The sequence below is a fragment of the Semicossyphus pulcher genome, unplaced genomic scaffold (assembly GCF_022749685.1).
Source record: "Semicossyphus pulcher isolate SPU_LCO1_2020_fin unplaced genomic scaffold, fSemPul1.0.p SCAF_16, whole genome shotgun sequence".
NCBI lineage: Eukaryota > Metazoa > Chordata > Actinopteri > Labriformes > Labridae > Semicossyphus > Semicossyphus pulcher.
The window spans coordinates 7,990,310-8,008,616 of record NW_027211670.1 but is presented as its reverse complement, the minus strand read 5'-3'; the positions used below and the strand labels follow the sequence as shown (position 1 = coordinate 8,008,616).

Here is an 18,307-nt window from a genome sequence, read left to right as displayed (position 1 = left end):
TTTTCCTCTCTCTCAGCCTCTTAAAGTCTCATTTGCTGAACACAACCTCTCCCCCTCCTCCTCCTCCTCCATCCCTCCTTCAGTCCCCTCTGTTTTACAGTGAGGGTAATGTTACCAGATGCTAACAGCTGCCAGCTGGCCTGAGCCTCTATTTTTCCCTCAACGCTTGCACTCTTATAGGTGCTCCTCTCTCCTTCAACAGAACACAATGAGCCCACTGTGAGGCTGCTTTTTATTGACAAGATGTGAGAGGGTGACGGGTGCTGCTGCAGAACGGTAAATGGCTACTTAACAACGAACCTTTGACCATGAAGAGAGCGCTTTGTTTCTTCACCTTGGTACCTTTTTTCTTTACCCACAGCCAAATTTACCAGGCTTCATTAAGGCTCTCTCTTCCTGTGGTGTTCTGTATCTGGGTGTGCACGTGCTCAGTTGCTTTTTTTAGCCTCTTAGAAGCTTGTACATATTTTTTAGTAGTAAAGAAACTCTTATCTGCTTGGTCCAACACTTTACGTGAGTAATTTATATGGACTGCACGTGTGTGGTAAATGGACTGCACTTACTGTACATAGTGCTTTTCTGGTCTTCTGACCACTCAAAGCGCTTTTAGCCTTTCACACACATTCACACACTGATGGCTTCTATCACAAAGGCCGATCTCCAATCAGGAAGTAACTATATTCAAACATGTGGTGGTTCAGTGTCTTGCAAAAGAACACTTTAACATGTAGACTGTAGCAGTCAGGGATCGAACCGCCAACCTTCATACATTCATACATGCATTCAGAAATGCCTACATCCTCATATTTAAATTTAAAGTAACAATCTCAAATGTTTTCATGTGAATAAATGTCTGTTAAGTCTCTATCTATCACCGATTGAGGTAACACAATGGTGACTGAGCCTGTGGCCCACTGATGAAAGCCTTTGCATTTGCAGTGTATCAGATTTTTATGGACTGGGTGTCTGTGGCGAAAAAATCACAAGCAGCGCCCAGTTAGTGACGCATTTTCCATCAGCCAGCAGTGGTTGGTCTGCCAGAGAGGGTAGGCGGAGCTAAGCGGCTGCTTCTCCGCTCTCTGTGTTGCTAGTAAACAGTAATCTACTATGGCTGAACAAACAAAGAAAAGATGGATGACTACATTTACATCTTCAAAAATAAGTGAAAATCCAAAGAAAAAGAAACAAATTTGACGCTCAGATGAAGGCAAACTGTAAAGAAAATTAAGAGTGCTCTCGTAAATACCGATTATTGACAATGGGAGGCGCCCAAGAGTACAAAAATTTTTATCTTCATGTTTGTATCTTTAACTAAGAGGGGTGTTTATATTTATAACTAAAGATAACTTTGATAAACTAAAAGGACATCGAACTATAAGCTGATGTTAATTTTTGCCAGATTTGTAATAATCACTTTATTGTTGTGGTGTACGTGTTTGCGGGCGTGGGGTGCTCAGCCTTTCTTAGATAGAAGCAGGGGGGGCCCCTGAGGAAAAAAGGTTGGGAACCACTGCTCTATATGACTCACAAAAGCAAACCAGCTGCGAAAGCACGCTGCCTTTGTTTACATTTTCCAGGGCAGAAATTTAAAGGGAGTGATACTTATGACTGTTAAGGCAGGGTGACATTTTTCGTTAAAAACCACCACTCAAGCATGTACAGGACAAAAATCAGCAAAGAGACAGCATTGACTAGACTTTTAATTACATTTACATATTCGTAATAACAGAGCGAGAAGGATGAAAGATATTTAAAGAAAACTATATTTAATTAGCACTTTGGTTATCACTAACCAGACTGAGATCTATGAATATATCGACATTGCTAAAATGAGGTCCAACAAAGCTGCAAGCAGACGATATATATATATCGGAGTTCATACCCTGTTTCTTCTTCTCAATGAGGTTTAATTAGCAGCATGACAGTATGATCACTTATGGTTGAAATTACTTTGGTGATGATTTCAGATATCATAGCTGACAGAACTGGCAGCCCATGCTAAACGAATAGCAACCGAGTGATAATAAACTATTGTAAAATTCCAGACCCCAGACCTTGTGAAATTAAATAAAGCTTTGCAGTGCAGCTCTCTTCCCTGCTATCTTTCCCATCATGCATTTGTCCTGCATGTGTAAGAGTAATTTCCAGAAGATATTCCTGTAGTTATTACATTCCTACATTGCAAACATGAACTGTCTTCGAAGCAGCTACATAGAAGGCAATTTTCTTAATTCTGAGAGAATAAAACATGACTCCTCTCTGCGGCGAATCTTAAGTGCAGCATCGGATCAGCCAAGACTTATTATGCCTCTGCTATCCTGGAAGTACAATTGCTTCATCATCTACAAACACATGCAGAGTTTGCTCTCCAGCTTCTGGCGGCGAGTTAAGCTCTCCCAGTGCAAACACACAGAGAGTTCAGTACAGTATGTGATTAAGTGCAGGCTTGCTTACTCAAGTTTGCATTAAGAGTTTTTTCTACCAGATTGTCAGGATATCATTAACTAGATTCCTCAGGCTGTCTCTCTTTGCGGTTCACAAATGTCAGGGATAAAATCTAAGAAAGCCTGGGCCTGATGTCAGTGTTGAGTCAGCTCAATGCAAACAGTGCTGGTAAATTCCACAGCAGAGCGGGGGGCGGGGGGCGGGGGGCGGGGAGGGGACGAGGAAGTGAAGAAAAAAAAAAACACCTTCTGTTTTCCCTGCTGGAATGTTAATGGTTACTCTGACCTGAGGTAGAGGGACACATGCCCTGGGTGGTTTCTCTGCTGCTCTGCTTGTGTTTGATTCAATCACTCGTGTTGGTTAAAGAAGATTTTCATTTAAGTAAATGTCTGTTAAGTCACTATCTATCACTGCGTTCGGTAACACAATGGTGATTGAGCCTATGTCCCACTGATGAAAGCCTTTGTATTTGCAGTATATAGTTTTATTATGGACCGATTGTTGTGGTGACATTCGCGGAAAAAATCACAAGCAGCGCCCAGTTAGTGACGCGTTTTCCATCAGCCAGCAGTGGTTGGTCTGCCAGAGAGGGTAGGCGGAGCTAAGCGGCTGCTTTTCCGGTCTCCGCAAGTGTTGCAAGTAAACAGTAATCTACTATGGCTGAACAAACAAAGAAAAATAAGTGAAAATCCAAAGAAACAGAAACAAATTCAACGCTCAGATGAAGGCAAACTGTCTAAAAAGGAAAGCGACCGCCAGCCAGGAAAACCAAGACAACGACACTAAGATCTTCGAAATTAGCACTTTAAGCTACCTTGAGAATAAAGGGCATCCTGGGAAAAATCCATCCTGGGAAAAGTGATCAGTATTGTTGGTTATAATGCGGATTGGTACAGATAACAAAGATGCTACCTTAGAATATTGACCCATTTTTTCATTATTGAGGATATCCCAAACTGCTCTATGCATCACTACTTAAAAAGTATTCTAAACTTGTTTCCTCATTTCAAAAAGTGAACATCTGGTCAAAGTCCAGGTACACTTGCGTAGATTTCGCAACTTCGGATACTTGTTTCTAAGTACATGTCGAGGGTGCATCAGTGGTAAACCTTTCTTTAGCGAGCCTGGCAGGTTAAAAAAAAGTTACCACGGCTCTGCATCAACAGTTAGTCAAGAGGATGTTCAAAAATCTTCTCTTAATTTCATTTTTACAGATTGAGAAAGAGGGAAAAGTACAAAGAGGTGTATGTGCCAACTGTGGCCGGAAACTCTCAGATTTCCTCCCAGGCTCCTCATGCTTGTTTCACCTGGAACAGGCTTGCCCGGTCTTGTTGTTTGGCACTGATTGGGGGAGTTTTGAGGAAACTTCTAATTGCTGTGGGGAGAGTTATTGGAATGTGGTGGGGTTGTTGTTTTGGGCAGGTTGTGTCTGAAGGACATGTACGATGTGCTGAGGGGTCATGATGTTCCAGGACCTGGATAGAAAAACATAAATCGGAGGTCATGTTGTGTTTAGCAGCTGTGGGGCTGATGTTTGGGATGCCACAGCAAGCAGTGGACAAAACATGATAATGTACTTAACTGTGTCTGTTTCTGACAGTCCTTCCTAGTAGCTTATACATTTATCAAAGTACATTATGGTATTTTAAAGCTGGTGTTTGTAGCTGCCGTAAAACAACCACTGTTTTTACTGGTTATGTCCCTGCTGGTCCAGGTCATAATGACCAACTGGAAGCTGTGAGGGAGTTTTCCCCTCATTAACACTTACACAGGAAGTCCTCATCACTATTACAGTGAGTCCTTCATACAATTACTACATCCTGTCTCCTGGGTCAAAAACCACTTTTGACTTTTTGTTCAATTCCCAGAAATGTGTCTCAGTGACGAAAACAGAAGGGCCCTGATAAAAAATGTCCAAGGCCAAATAGTTTCTCTGGAATGTTCTTGGAGGCTGAACGATGACGGCTAATTTCTCTTGCTAAAGGTTAACTGCCGACTGTAATGGTTTTCACTGGGACTTTACTGAACACAAACAGCATGTGAAACTGTCTCAAGGGATGGAAGTGGTAGTCAGTGTGAATTTTGTGATCCCCTTTCTTTTCCTCTAGTGCCGCCACAAGGTTTGCATTCCTTTTAAAGAGGGGGTATTATGCTGTTTCACATTTTAAGACATGTATATGTAACAATGTTGGATGTCCGTACTAAACTAGGATGAAGTTTTAAATCTGTAGGTAAAAGTATGTTTGAGTAATCCCCTGCTAAAAAGGTCTCAGTCTGCTGTCTCAGACAGACTCCTCGAGACACTTTGTGATGTCACAAAGTGGAGGAACTCTATATTTGGGCATCTGCCCGAGACACATCTTCCACGCCCACCCAGCAGCTCAGTCTGCTTCTGAAATTTTTTTCACTCCACCACTCTGCTCAATGGCTCTACTTGTGGAGTTGGTTAAGAATGTCTTGGAGAAAGTGTTTCTTTGTGAAGGAAAGACGTCAAACTACAAGAGCAGCAGACATTTCATTTCAAGTCGAAAAAGTGAAGTTTACCCCACAGGGGTAGGAGGTAGGCCTCGAACACTTGAGTTCTGCCCCTCAGCAGGCTTCAGAGAGCTGGCCAATCAGAAGAAAGCGGGCTTGTAGGGGTGGGGTTTCTTAAAGAGACAGAGCTGACAGTCGTTTGAGGCAGAGGCTGTGTGAGGGCCTGCACAAAACACCAGAAAAATTACGTTTTTTTAATTGTAACTTATGCTAATTTCAAGCTTCATATCTGTGATACCTGTGGAGTAGCTTAGCATAATACTCCCCCTTTAGGTACTGTCTTAGCAGCTCTAGCATCAATTTGCGGAACATTATTTTTCCCCTTAGGATTAATCATACTAACTTTGGTGATCACCTGACCGATACAAAAGCAACATAATGAAATGAAATGGGGGATGATAAATATGGCAAACCTTATACCTGCTAAACACCAGCATGTTAGCACTGCCATTGTGAGCATGTTGCCTTGCTGACGTTAGCATTTAGCCACTGTGCGCTCAATGCGCCACTGTGCCTTCATACATCACTGATAGGCCAGTGGCATGGCTGTAGCCTGTAAGCTACATCTGTAGCTCCTAGATCCTTAGCCCACAGGTTACTAAGTGTTTCATCGCTACTAAATCAGGTGTAGTAAAGTCATGGGAAAGAACTGAACCATACCACCCACACACTATGGCCACTAAGCCCTAAAAGCATAAAAACGCCCCCGCTTTTTTAAACCACCAGTGAAGATGACTTTGAAAATGATCAAACAATAAAGAGTAGATTTGTTATTGCATTTTGCCCAGAGTTTCAAGCTGCAGGATTAAAAGTCAATGTCAAAGTATTCAAGATTTATACCCATGAAGATGAAAATAAACACACCTTTGGCATGTTGTGTGTCAGGTCATGAAGTGCGTTCGCTGCCGAGATTGTCCCAGCCCACACAGCGACATCCTAATCCCAGTGTGTGTGCTGTCATCCGTGTGTTTCCTGCCCAGACTGTGAATCACAACAGCAGGTGGACTTTAATCACACCCTCAGAACAGACAGTCATTGTCGGTATCAGCCGACGTTTGTTCAAGGTGCTGTCTGTGTTTTCAGGTGCGCTGCGGTCATGTGTGTGTCACCTGCAGTGGTCAGCCATGATGTCACAGTGTGCTGAGTTTTTCTACTGATATTATGCAGGCCTTTGTTTATTAATAGATGAGCTTTTCTCTGTGAAATAAAAGCTATGAGAGCGATGTATCTCCCTTCGTGTGATGCTTCATGAAACATTGATTAAGACCGAGGAAACGCGGCTTAAAAGTTAGTGTGTATTCGCAGGCCGTGATGTGTGCAGCTCGCAGTAACCTTACCCTGCGAGTGCACAGGTGATACCAAGCTGAATATAGCCCCCTTATGGCCAGCTGGCCCTGCTATTTAAAACAGAGCGGGGCGATGGGGGAGGGAGGGTGCGGCCGGGGTCGACGTTTACCATCAGCATTCTGCGGGAGCCTGGGACACTTTGGTGGAGTTAATGACAGGATTGAGATGATGCTTCGCTGTTGTTCTTTCTCAAATCAAAGAAGTTTGAAGGATTTAAAGTTTATTTTCATTACAGAACATGAAAACTACAGACTTTGAGTGGAAAAACTATAAAACTTATGGTTAAAATACCATTAAAATAGCTTAAAAACTAAACCTCTTACACTTATGTTAAAATAGGAAAAACTCTACCTCTGAGTGCATAATAAACATCCCATAATAAGTCGTCAGAAACATATTCCTCAAGGGCACGGCTCGAAAAACCTTTTCCAGGATTGCAGAAGTGATTGGGTATCAATCAATCGCTCTAAAAGTCACTCAGTGTGTGCGTGTGATTCATCCCCGTATCAGATTTACCCGAGCATCTTTCACAAAGGTCGATTATGTTGGATGAGGTCATCGCTGAAGACCGTTACTTCCACACGCCCAATAAGAAATGCTCATAAAATGACTGAGTCACCGTTTTCAGAGCGACTCTGTGTAGTTTAGAAAGTGTTCAAGAACAGATTGTCTCATTCACGCTGCCCTGAGTTTGTTCTGTTTGTGTGTTTGACGGGGAGGAGGTTCGCATGTGGCAGTCCCCCGTCAGCTTGTAACAGTGAATGAACGGCAACAGCTGAGCTGGAGAACTTTATCGGCAACACTCCTTGCTTGTGTGTGTGTGTGTGTGTGTGTGTCAGAGAGAGAGAGAGAGATTCAGGAGGAGCTGCAACCAGAGCAGTCTCTCCGGGCACTCTTCTCTGGCGAGCTCACTGCTGTCCTCGACTCCCTCGCTCCGCCACTGGCCTCTTTTTTAGATTCCTTCCCCTTCGGCTTTCTTTTTCGTCCACGACTCACTCTGTGGATTTCTCTCTCCGGGAAGCAGCTCCGTCGTGACTCGCCCGCTGCCACTGCAAGGGAAGGAGAGAGCAGGAGGAAGAAGAGAAGAAGAGAGGCAGACCAATCGATTACTCTGATACAGAAGAGAGGAACGCACAGGGAGAGAGGCGAGGCAGACGCAGCGTTTTTTCCTCATACTTTTCAATTGAGGAGGATTTTCTGTGACTTTTACAGCAGTCTTCTGAAGCATTTGAATCACGTCCTTCCTTTGGAGAGAGAGGACAGCTAATTGAGGGGACAGCTGGCGCAGTATCAACACATCGAGGACTCTTCTTTTCTCTCCTCTTCAGCCACAAACAGCCAACAGTTTGGACTCAGGAGGAGGACTGCTTTTGAATACGAAGTCCAATGTTTATCAAATAATTGTACTACATTCTGAATGATAATGCTGGACACCAACCATTGCTTGTCCTTCGAACCCTCCCCCCCGGGCTCTCCTCCAATGGGAGAGGACATGGAGAAGGCAGGACTGACGATGGATCATGACAGACATGTCTATCACAGCCTGAAAGAAGGTGGGAGATCCGGAGCTGCACACAGTCAGTTGAGACTCAAGATACTTGATATGATTTGTGTTGATGTGCCTGCAGGTTCATACTATTGGCTTCACGTATGTAGTTAACAGTGCTATGCAAAAGGGAAGCAGTGTGGGTAACAGGCCTGCATAGGAAGGAAGTAGAAGTAGTTGTTCTCTCTGATAAACTTCTTAAATAGAGAAGACTCGACCACGATGACCAGGAACTGCAGCTATAAAAAACCGAGATGTTAAAGTCTCATCACATATTAATTCAGACTTAAAGCTGCACTGCAGACGTTTTTTGTGAACAAACAAATTAAAGGAGCAGCTCGCCCCAGAAAAAAGCCGCTGTCAGTCAAAGCTGGTGTTCTCTGTAATCGATAGAAGCAATAATATTTCAAATTGGCGCCATAGCTGTGGAGGAAGTTGTACAAACAGCTTGTGGATTCACCCATTTTACATTCCTACAACACCCAGCATGCATTGCGCCCCTCCCTCTGAAAGAAACGGCCCAGTGAGAGATGCTGGAGGGAAATACTACCGTTTTCCAGTCAAGGACATTGATCGCTGCAGGCGATGGCTCAGAGCGGAACAGAATCTGAAATATGATGAGAATATACCGGTGGATCGGCTGAAAGATCTTCAGGTCTGCAGTTTACATTTCAAACCTGATGATTTTGAACGAGACATGACATTGGAGGAGGGCGTTATAGAGTGAGGAAGTGTAGTTTAGCAAGCTCCCTGGCCTTTACGTAGTCTGGTGGATGTTTTCCAGGGTCCATTGGAGGAGCGGATAGCGTCCTCCAAAGGCACAGAGTGAAATTGCATTTTTTTTCTACCATAACGGTATTAGCTCCCCATGATAGCATGATAGGACTGAGGTCGAAAATCGGTGAACTGGCCCTTTAATGTTTATATAAAGAGTCACCAAAACGCTTAAAAACGAACAAAAAACTTGTAACTATGTACTTTTAAAAACATTTTTAAAAACCTCCATGTTTAGTTGTAGCAGTCTTAGGGCCCGATCAGACGGAGCGGGTTTTGCAGACTGTAAAACATGAGGCGCACCGCACTGCCTTTTTATGCTGAAGCCCACAGTTAAAAGAAGAGCAGCTCGATGCATCTTTTTTTTCTGTTAAGGCAACCACCGAATCATTAGCTGTCATTTACCTAACCGTCATTTTGTAAACTGACAGAAGGCCCAGCTCTCCATTCATGCTATTGAACAATGAGAAAAAACGCCAAGGACGTCGGGCGCTTTTCTGCTTTGAATTGACGTTTTTTAAACTCGAGGCGCTCAGAGCGTTTCCTTAAAAAACGAATCATCGAAAACGACTACAAAAAAACGCCCCCAGCTGCTAAAACGCACTCCGTTTGATCGGGCCCTTCTTCATCCCTGCTTATGCTGACAGGTTGCTGCATTTTTTTTGGGCACATTACCGCCACCTGTAGACCGGCCGCAGGACTACTAGTGGTTAGGAACTTTAAACCTTTAAGTGTGTATGCCAGTAGAAAATAGTTTACTACAGCCAACAGTGACATCAAAAATAGGGATACAGCCTAATTTGGAATGGTTTACACTCACTTTAGTTTGTTTATACCCGACATTACAAGCAAGAGTGGGAGTCGTGGATGACTGACGACAGAAACAAAACATTCCTGTGATGTCAGTGCGATTGGAGACGAAGGAGGAGAAAGGCATTCACTCTGCAAACATGACCCTAGCAGTGAGCTGAAAAAAACGTATTCAAAAGCTAACCGCTAACATTAGCTGAACTCTTCAGCACTGTCAGGCATCACGTCTTGAGAAAGTGTGAGTGACAGGAACTGCGTAAAGCCTGGAAAGCTTTGGGAGTGTGTTTCCTCTTCCTTGAACTTTTAAGATGATTAGTATTCACTGCAGCCCTTCATGCTGTCATCTGGCTTTGCAGCACAGCGCAGCAGTGCCAAAGCAGTGCGACTGATTTCAAGGTGTGAATGGCCTTCACCTTGTGTTGCTCCTGCCCTCTTGCCTCTTTCCATTTTTACTGACGTGTGAAACATGTGCTGTGGTCTGGCTCTCCGTTCAATCAAACTGTGCTACAGTTCGAATGATGAGCTCACACAGGAGAACATCAGCATCCAAATAGAATATTTCCAAAGCTAATGCCAGAGTGTAGCATGCTTGTACGCTGGGCCTGTGCCGGTATGATCACCTCCCCGTCTTCAGTGTGGGCACGGAGCATTCTGCCTTCATGTGTGCTGCTATAACGGTCATGAGTGTGTAGGTTAAGCTGTGCCAGGCCTGAGGGGTCTTTGGGGACAGTGACGAACTCAGACATGTTTAATCAGATCTGGTGACACATGAGCACAGCAGGATTAGCCTAGTTGGCCAGCAGGAACTTGGCTCTGTCTCACTGACCTCCTCCTTCCTTCTCAGTGAAGGCTCTCTAACCTTAAACCTAACCCTGGCATCCCTCATTACCCACCACTTTTACATGCCCCTTACTTTAACCCGTCGCGGGTCAGAGGATGTAAACAAAATTCCCATGTCTTACTACGTATGACTCTCATGTCTGTAACCCTGGCAACTGCAGAAAAAAACTGTTTTTTATAGTCTCATTATCCAAACAACTAGCATACAACCTTTTTCTGTCTAGTACGCTGTAGCTTGTAGCTGTGAGACGGCACTGTCTGAGAAAATCACTTCTCATTTATTGACAGAAACAATATCAGCTATGATCATTGAATATTATGGGTGGGACAAAATATCGATACAGCAATATATCGTCGTCCTGAATCGTGCGATACAATTATTGATACGCTGACGCCAAATATCCATATTTTAAGTTACAAATATATGGCGCTCTAAACAGAATTCCCTGCATCACTACTTCATGACTCCTCGCGGTGGCGCTTAGGACATGAATGAGGGTAACGAGAATGCAAATGAATTGGTCGAAGAAGAAGATATCGTGATGATTGATTATATATTTTATTTGTCCGATAAAAAGTTTCAAAGGAAAGCTCTTTGTTGCTTAGCAATGCTACAATGATGCTGCTTTTCATTGCCACATAACATCAGTAGATTCTTTTTTGCTGCTGGTCAGGAAAAGCAAACAATATGGATACCCACACTTTGGGTTCTGGATAATAATGATGAGTTCTCTTTAATGTTCTTAAAGAAATAACAATTACCGTAAAATCTGGAATACAAGTCGCACCGGAATATGAGACGCAGTCTGTTTTAGGGGTTTACAGAGGGAGGAGCTATTTAATAATAAAAACTTGAATATAAGTTATTTCAACTCTATTTCAACTTATTTTTATTTGAAACATTCAAAACACAAATTATAGCCTGCAAACTGTTTTCGCCATGTCGAGTTTGCAATCCAGCTAACTCCCGGCGTCGTAGTTGAGCAACAGTAAAGGAGGGCGGCTGCACCTGTGATCATGACCGTGATGAAGCTTTATATATATTATGTATATTGGTCACACCGGTGTATAGGACGCAGACCACTTGTTTTAAAAGCGCGTCTTATACACTGAATTTACAGTACTAAATGTCTAGAAAGGAATTTTAAAGGTGTTGGTGTAGCTCAATTGGTAGAGCAGGCGCCCCATGTACAAAGGCCTCGACGCATCAACTCTGACTCACAGACCTACCAACACTTCCTGTCATATCTAATAAAGGAAAAAGGCCAAAACAAAATTTTAAATAGGTGGAAAATTAAAATAGCTTTAAACATGAAACCCTTTCAGTAAGATGTTCAAAGTGAGAAACTAAGGTGTGAAAGTAGGATGTTACTTTGCTGCAGTGGTTTTTTCTCTCATGCTGTGTCTAACTTTATATTATCTGTGACTTTATCTGTGACTCATTGACCAGCAACTTGTCATAGTTGTGGGAAACATACATCCTGCTACCAGAAAATCCTTTTGATCATGAGTCGAAAGAGTCTGTGAATCAACCAGCAGACTTTCATGCAGCCCTGTTTCCCCTGCTTCTTCTTACAGCTCTAACTGCAGCTCGCTTTCTGTCTGTCTCTCTCGCTCTCTGTTCCTCCTCTCTTACTTTTTATGACTGCGGAGGCCAGCTCTGGCTCTGGTGGCCTAGTATCCCAATAAAACTGCCCTGCCTTTTCAGCCTTTTCTTAAATTAACCATAAATGGCCCTGTAACCTGATTTAGAGGAAGGCATTGTCGTGTTTAAGCACCAGGCCGTTAACAGCTAGCATTTTAATTAGCATCAGTACTGAAAGTGTTTACATGCTCACATGAAACAAGGGCAGGAAGTTCACATGCACTTCACTAAGTCTTAGATATCAAGTCTTAGTCTGGTGTGTTGGATGAATATTTTAGCTGTTGATTTGGTTCGACACATCAGCATACAGTTTCAACACCACTGCAGCTTTTCACACATAGCACCGCCACCAAAACATACGAGGTGTCAGCGTGAGACTTCTGCATTTAGAAGCACGGAGAAATGACACATTCATCTTAAAGTCTGTTTTATACCAACATCGATGTATGTAACAAAACATGTAAAACAAGCGACCATGGCCCACAAACTCAGCCGCTAATACAAGGGCTTCTCATTCAGCTACGGCTACAAATGAGGGACAAATTACCAGATGAGAAACAGAGCAGGAGGGAATAAATAAGTCAACTTCAGGGCTCTGTCGGTGTAAGAGAATATGAGGAGGGAGCTCCGAGATGTGAGGCTTGGATCGAGGGAAAGTGTAAGATTCCCTCTCCCAGAATAAACCGCTTCCCTGGAAGTGCCAAGTGTCTCGGCATCTTACCCCGCGCTCTGCCATGGCACGGTCAGAGAGAGCGTTTGTGCGAGTGTGTGCGGCCTCAAGCAACACGTGAGTCCCCCTAAGTGTTTGCCCGTGTGTTTGTCGCTGAGGGAATATTAATCTCTTCGCTGCTGCGCTGCTGCAACACACACATTCACCGGGCCTGGCTGTGTTTAGGTCTCTGTGTTTACCTCGCTGAATGTGAACCTGACATGTTATTGCTTCCAGAGGGGGAGTCTCTAGTGCCGGTCTGATCCTCCGTGATGTAGAGCATACACACTTGTAAATATAATGGAGGGGAGCTTGGACTGCCGGCGAGGATTTAGAGCCAAGGGATGACATTTAAATTCAAAGGGGCTGACGTTATTTCGTAGAACGCGCAGTGTTTCTTTTCCAGGCCGGGATTGTTTGTCATAACAGAGAGAGGCAGCTACGCAGGACAGCTAACTGGCTAGCTAGCTTAGCTTCAAGCACCAGTGATGTCACTTTGTTAGTGAGAAGGGACAGGTGCTGCTTGTGGAGCAGACACAAGCCCGGCCTTAAATGCTCGGGACGCCTCGGTGGTGTGTTCCACTTCACACACACACACACACACACACACACACACACACACACACACACATACGCGCGCACACACACAGAGCCCTCCAACAGGGACAGCTGGTGCGTTTAGACAAAAAGTCTCAGCTGATAAGAGCTGAGCTGAATGTCTGTGAAAATAGTTTTCAGTTTTAAAATGGAAACAGGCTGTTGCAGTGGAAGTAGAGTGAAGTATCAGTTACTTATGGACCTCAGTGTCTGCAGAGACAAACCTGTAGCTGTTCTGTACGTCTTTGTCATGGTCCCTGATGAATTGTTATTTAGTTTTCTGTGTTGCTAACTGAAGAGTCGATTAAACTAGGAAGTAAATTGGAAACGTAATACAGGGGAAGCAGCTTTAAGTTCTGTACTATGAAGTGAAATAACAGGAAAATAAATAAAAAGATGAATACACCATCAGCCATAACATTATGACGACTGACAGGTCGGGTGAATAACAACATCTCGTTACAATGGCACCTGTCAGTGTGTGGGATATGTTCGGCAGCAAGTGAACATTTTATCCTTTTGAAGTTGATGCGATAGAAGCAGGAAAAACAGGCAAGCGTAAGGATGTGCGAGACTTTGACAAGGGCCAAATTGTGATGGCTAGACAACTGGGTCAGAGCATCTCCAAAACTGCAGCTCAGCAACTGTGTTCCCGGTCTGCAGTGGTCAGTACCTACCAAAAGTGGGTCCAAGGAAGGAAAACCAGTGAACTGGTGGGCGGCCAAGGCTCATTGATGCGTGTGGGGAGCGAAGTTCATCCTGGTTCTGATAGAAAGGTGTCAGAACACGCAGTGCATCACAGTTTGTTGTGTATGTTGTCATGCTGACCCCTGTCCACCGCTGAAAGTGGACACGTGAGCATCAGAACTGGACCATGGAGCAATGGAAGAAGGCGGTGTGATGCTTTAGGCAATGTTCTGCTGGGAAACCTTGGGCCCTGCCATTCATGTGGATTTCACTATGACACGTACCACCTCCCTAAACATTGTTGCAGACCAAGTCCACCCCTTCATGGAAACAGTTTTCCCTAATGGCAGTGGCCTCTTTCAGCAGGATAATGCGCCCTGCCACTCCGGTTTGAGGAACACGACAAGTTCACTTGTGAGTGTTGACCTGGCCTCCAAATTCCCCAGATCTCAATCCAATTGAGCATCTGTGGGATGTGCTGGACAAACAAGTCTGATCCATGGAGGCCCCTCTTGCAACTAACAGGATCTGCTGCTAACGCCTTGGTGCCAGATACCTCAGCACACCTTCAGAGCTCAAGTGTCTTGACGGGTCAGGGCTGTTACGGTGGCAAAACGGGGACCTACGCAATATTAGGCAGGTGGTCATAATGTTGTGACTGATCGGTGTATAAGTGCACGTACTGTGCAATCAGATCAAGCAGTCAAATGAATATTAAACAAAACCGGCATCAAAGAGCAAAAAAAGAGGAAGAAAAGGAATTTATAGAACAATGAAATAAATCAAAGACAAAATGAAGATACAGACAGTTAAAGGCAATTTTGTCTTAAAAAAAACCCTTTGGTAGGGAGTAGTGGTAGGATTTGGTGCATAGTTAAAAAGGCTTTGTGTGATGCTGCAGAGGATCTCAAGGCCGTGAAGGATTATAAAACGATAAAGAATTAGTAACATAGGCGGCTTCTGAACCTTTTAAAGGCTTTCAAACAAGTGATAACGTTAAAATCAATCTTTAAACACACCGCTCTGTCAATGTCAGCTGGAAATGTTAAACACAATGCACTTGTATGACCCTGCAGCTGCCATATTTATGTAAAACTCTTCTAATTATAACGTGGAAGAAAGAGTTTTGTCAAAGTTCAAAAGGTACAAAGATGAGAAGGACGGTGTTACAAAATGTCCAACAACTGAAATGTATGTGTGCAGAAAGGTTAGACGTCGTACAAGTCCTTTTGTCCAGCGCTGTGTTCCTTAAAACTCTCTCTCTGTCGGGCCTCTGCGTTATGTAACAAGTACTTCCTGTTTTGAAATGACGGAGCAATCAGCCGATACACACATCTCTTTTTTCTCTTACTCTAAAAACAAAGCTCTTGTTTCAGTTTGCTATCTAATTGTTCTGTTGCTATCCTTGCTCTATCTCTTATACTGATCTCTTTCTGAAAAATGATGACTGTGTTTTATTCACACACATCCGCGCACTCCTAGTAACCAGAAATGAACAAAAAAAGTCCAGAAACAGGAAGTGTGTAGTAAGCTGCACGCCCTTCTTGTACCGCCTCCTCTGTAGCTTCACAGAAGAAGGGGGAAATGGGAGGATGAATTAGCTCCTCTTTATGCTTCTGGGTTTCCGTGTGTGGATATTTATCTAATGTGGCGGATGGACTGCTGACCGCCGGACAACAAGAGACGATAAAGAAGCTCTAAGAGCTCAGAGATCCATCGCTGCAGTTTCTTATTCTCACCGGCCGTCACTGACTCTCTCTTCTCCTCTTCCTCCCTCCCCTCCTCCTCACCTCTTCTGTCTCCATGCAGTCCTCCAGCTCAAACTCCTGCAGAGACGCACACGAGAGGAACTGGTCAGCCAAGGGATCATGCCACGTAAGTCTGCCTTAAGTCTGCGATGCTCCGAAGAGTTCAAATGTGATGTGTTCTGCAAACATGCACCCTGCATTGACAACGTGTTTAGTTCCATCTTAGCATTTAGGTATTATGTTACAACTACAGTCAGTGATGCACATGCTCAATACACACAACAGAAGAAGCAGAAACTTATTTAGTTTCATGTTAGATCTTAATATTATGATTCTTTATAAGAACTTAAAAAGAAAAGTAGGACATTGTGTGTACGCGCTTTAACATATGTCATAATCCTCGTCTGCTACACAGGATATGTTGGTTAATTTTATCTTCATACTGCATTTAAAATCAAAAAAACTTCAGGTTACGCAACAATACAAAGATTAACACTGCTGAAACTGTTCGTCATTATCTGCATATGCTATCTGTGTGTGTTCTGCATGTGTCAAATTTGGTGGCGTCTTTGCACCACTTTATGTTATCAAATAGGGCAGCTTCCTCTTCTCGTGTATCCACTTCCTGTTTCACAGTTCCGCACATTACAACAGGAGGAGATACATTTTTTAGAATTTTCCTCCATTTCTGTTTAGAGCGTCTCGCTGAACAGTAAATACATCACCATTTCAAAGAAGTCTCTCTCTCAAAAAACAGGCCAAACACCAAGAATGTAGCCTTACACAGGAAATATGGAAGTTAATCCACAATGAAGTAGTAGAAGTAGAGGTAATTTCCAAATGAAAGGAGGAAACAGAGAAGCTTATGCACAGAATGTTCTAGATGAGCCCTTAGAAGGTGAGTTTGAGGTTTTTTGTCCAAAAGGAAATTGCTGGATGTAAAAATGTTTGACAGGTAAAGAAACTAAAGCCTGTCTAATATTAGTATAATCTAATATATCGGTATAATCTAGTATATCAGTATAATGTGATACATTGGTATAATCTAGTGTATATCGGTATAATATAACATATCAGTATAATCTTATATATCAGTATAATGGAATATATTGGTATTATCTTATATATCGGTATAATGAAATATATCGGTATAATCTTATATATCGGTATAGTCTTATATATTGGTATAATGAAATATATCGGTATAATCTCATATTTTGGTATAATGTAATCTATTGGTATAATCTTATATATCAGTATAATGAACTATATCGGTATAATCTAATATATCGGTATATTGGTCTAATCTTATATATCGGTCAAATATAATGTATCAGAATAATATGGCAGATATTGGCCTCCAAATCGCAACTGGTATCGGCCTTAACAATCCCACATCGGTCGGGGTGTAGAGCAAAACAAAATTTGCTGCGAGTCCTTCAAAGTCTGACTCTGTCCAGCTGTTGTAATCGAGCACTGCTGTTGGTAAGTGGTGACATGTAACACTGAAGGAATTACATAACAAATCAGTCCACTCAAAATGCTGTTTAAGCAACTAAACTGGCTCCCTTTGCATCAAGAGAATGAGTTAGGCAGGAAAGAACACACTGTAGTGGACACTTATAACTCGGTACTTATTTTTTGGGGCTTCATCGAGTCTCATTTGACTGTTTAGTTGTTACAGTAAATCTGCCAGTGTCCTCCTTATGCAACAGACCTCATGCCTGACCGCTGAATTGGGATCTGCATGTTCTGGTGGAATATTTCACTCTCAAACTGCTCGTCTGTGGCACACGATACACGAAGAGGGAAAAAAAAGAAGCATGTGTTTGCATTGGATTCATAAAATATGGTGTTAGCACTCAAAGGAATGTTTCCTCTGTGCCTGTTAGAGGACTGTAAAAAGATCAGATGGATAAATCATCATTTATCGACTTTGAATGGAAAGGTATCACATGAGCAAATTTTGTCTTTTGTCTAGAAATCTGTTCAATTCAATTCTGAGCAACTTTAATTGATACATGTTTGATGTAAAGTTTCCAAAAAACTATGTATATAATTACAGGCAAAATATTACTAATAACATAACCGTGTGCTTCAAAGAATCCTTCCCAGCGATAGAGGAGGCAGTGAGTACTAGGAACTGATGACTGGTCAGTTTCTGCTGCAGCCTCAAATCCTCACACTGGTTTTGCGAGCTGTAGGTGTTATGAGCAACATTTCCACCCTCCTATTCTCAGTAACCACTGTATAGCACCACAGCTCCCAGCTGCTGCACTGAACAAATAACAAGGCTCTTGTGTCTTGAGGTCAGCCATGTTTTTTATTTTTATTTTTACAGTTGTACTAGTTGCTCACTGTGTTGTAATTCTTGAAAATATATATATACATATAGGCATGTCTGAGCTGCTGGCTTTAACACATTGAAAATCAGACATTTGACATCCTTAAGTATCTGAGATATTCTGTAGAGATTGTAGTGTTTGTGTCAGGTTAGGGGAACTTAGGGGTTGAGGTTCTTAGAAGTGTTAGGTGATGTTTCCACTAAAGTTGACACCTTTGTAAAGGCTGTGTATGTGCCGATGTCTTTTTTGCACGTCCAGATAATTTTCTGCTTCTTTTCC

General features: G+C 42.9%; 1 protein-coding gene across 10 annotated transcripts in view; it reads left to right on the top strand.

The window, feature by feature from the left end:
* mrtfab (myocardin related transcription factor Ab) overlaps positions 1–18,307 on the top strand; it is a 50,771-nt gene that overhangs the window by 17,508 nt on the left and 14,956 nt on the right. For 7 of the 10 annotated variants that reach the window (XM_069664029.1, XM_069664034.1, XM_069664030.1 and 4 more), the window contains one exon: positions 15,745–15,810. In XM_069664029.1, the coding sequence (XP_069520130.1) occupies positions 15,745–15,810 (66 nt within the window). Of the gene's footprint in view, positions 1–7,786; positions 7,881–15,744; positions 15,811–18,307 lie in introns of those variants that run through there. The other 3 variants (XM_069664032.1, XM_069664038.1, XM_069664031.1) reach the window with 1 other exon arrangement.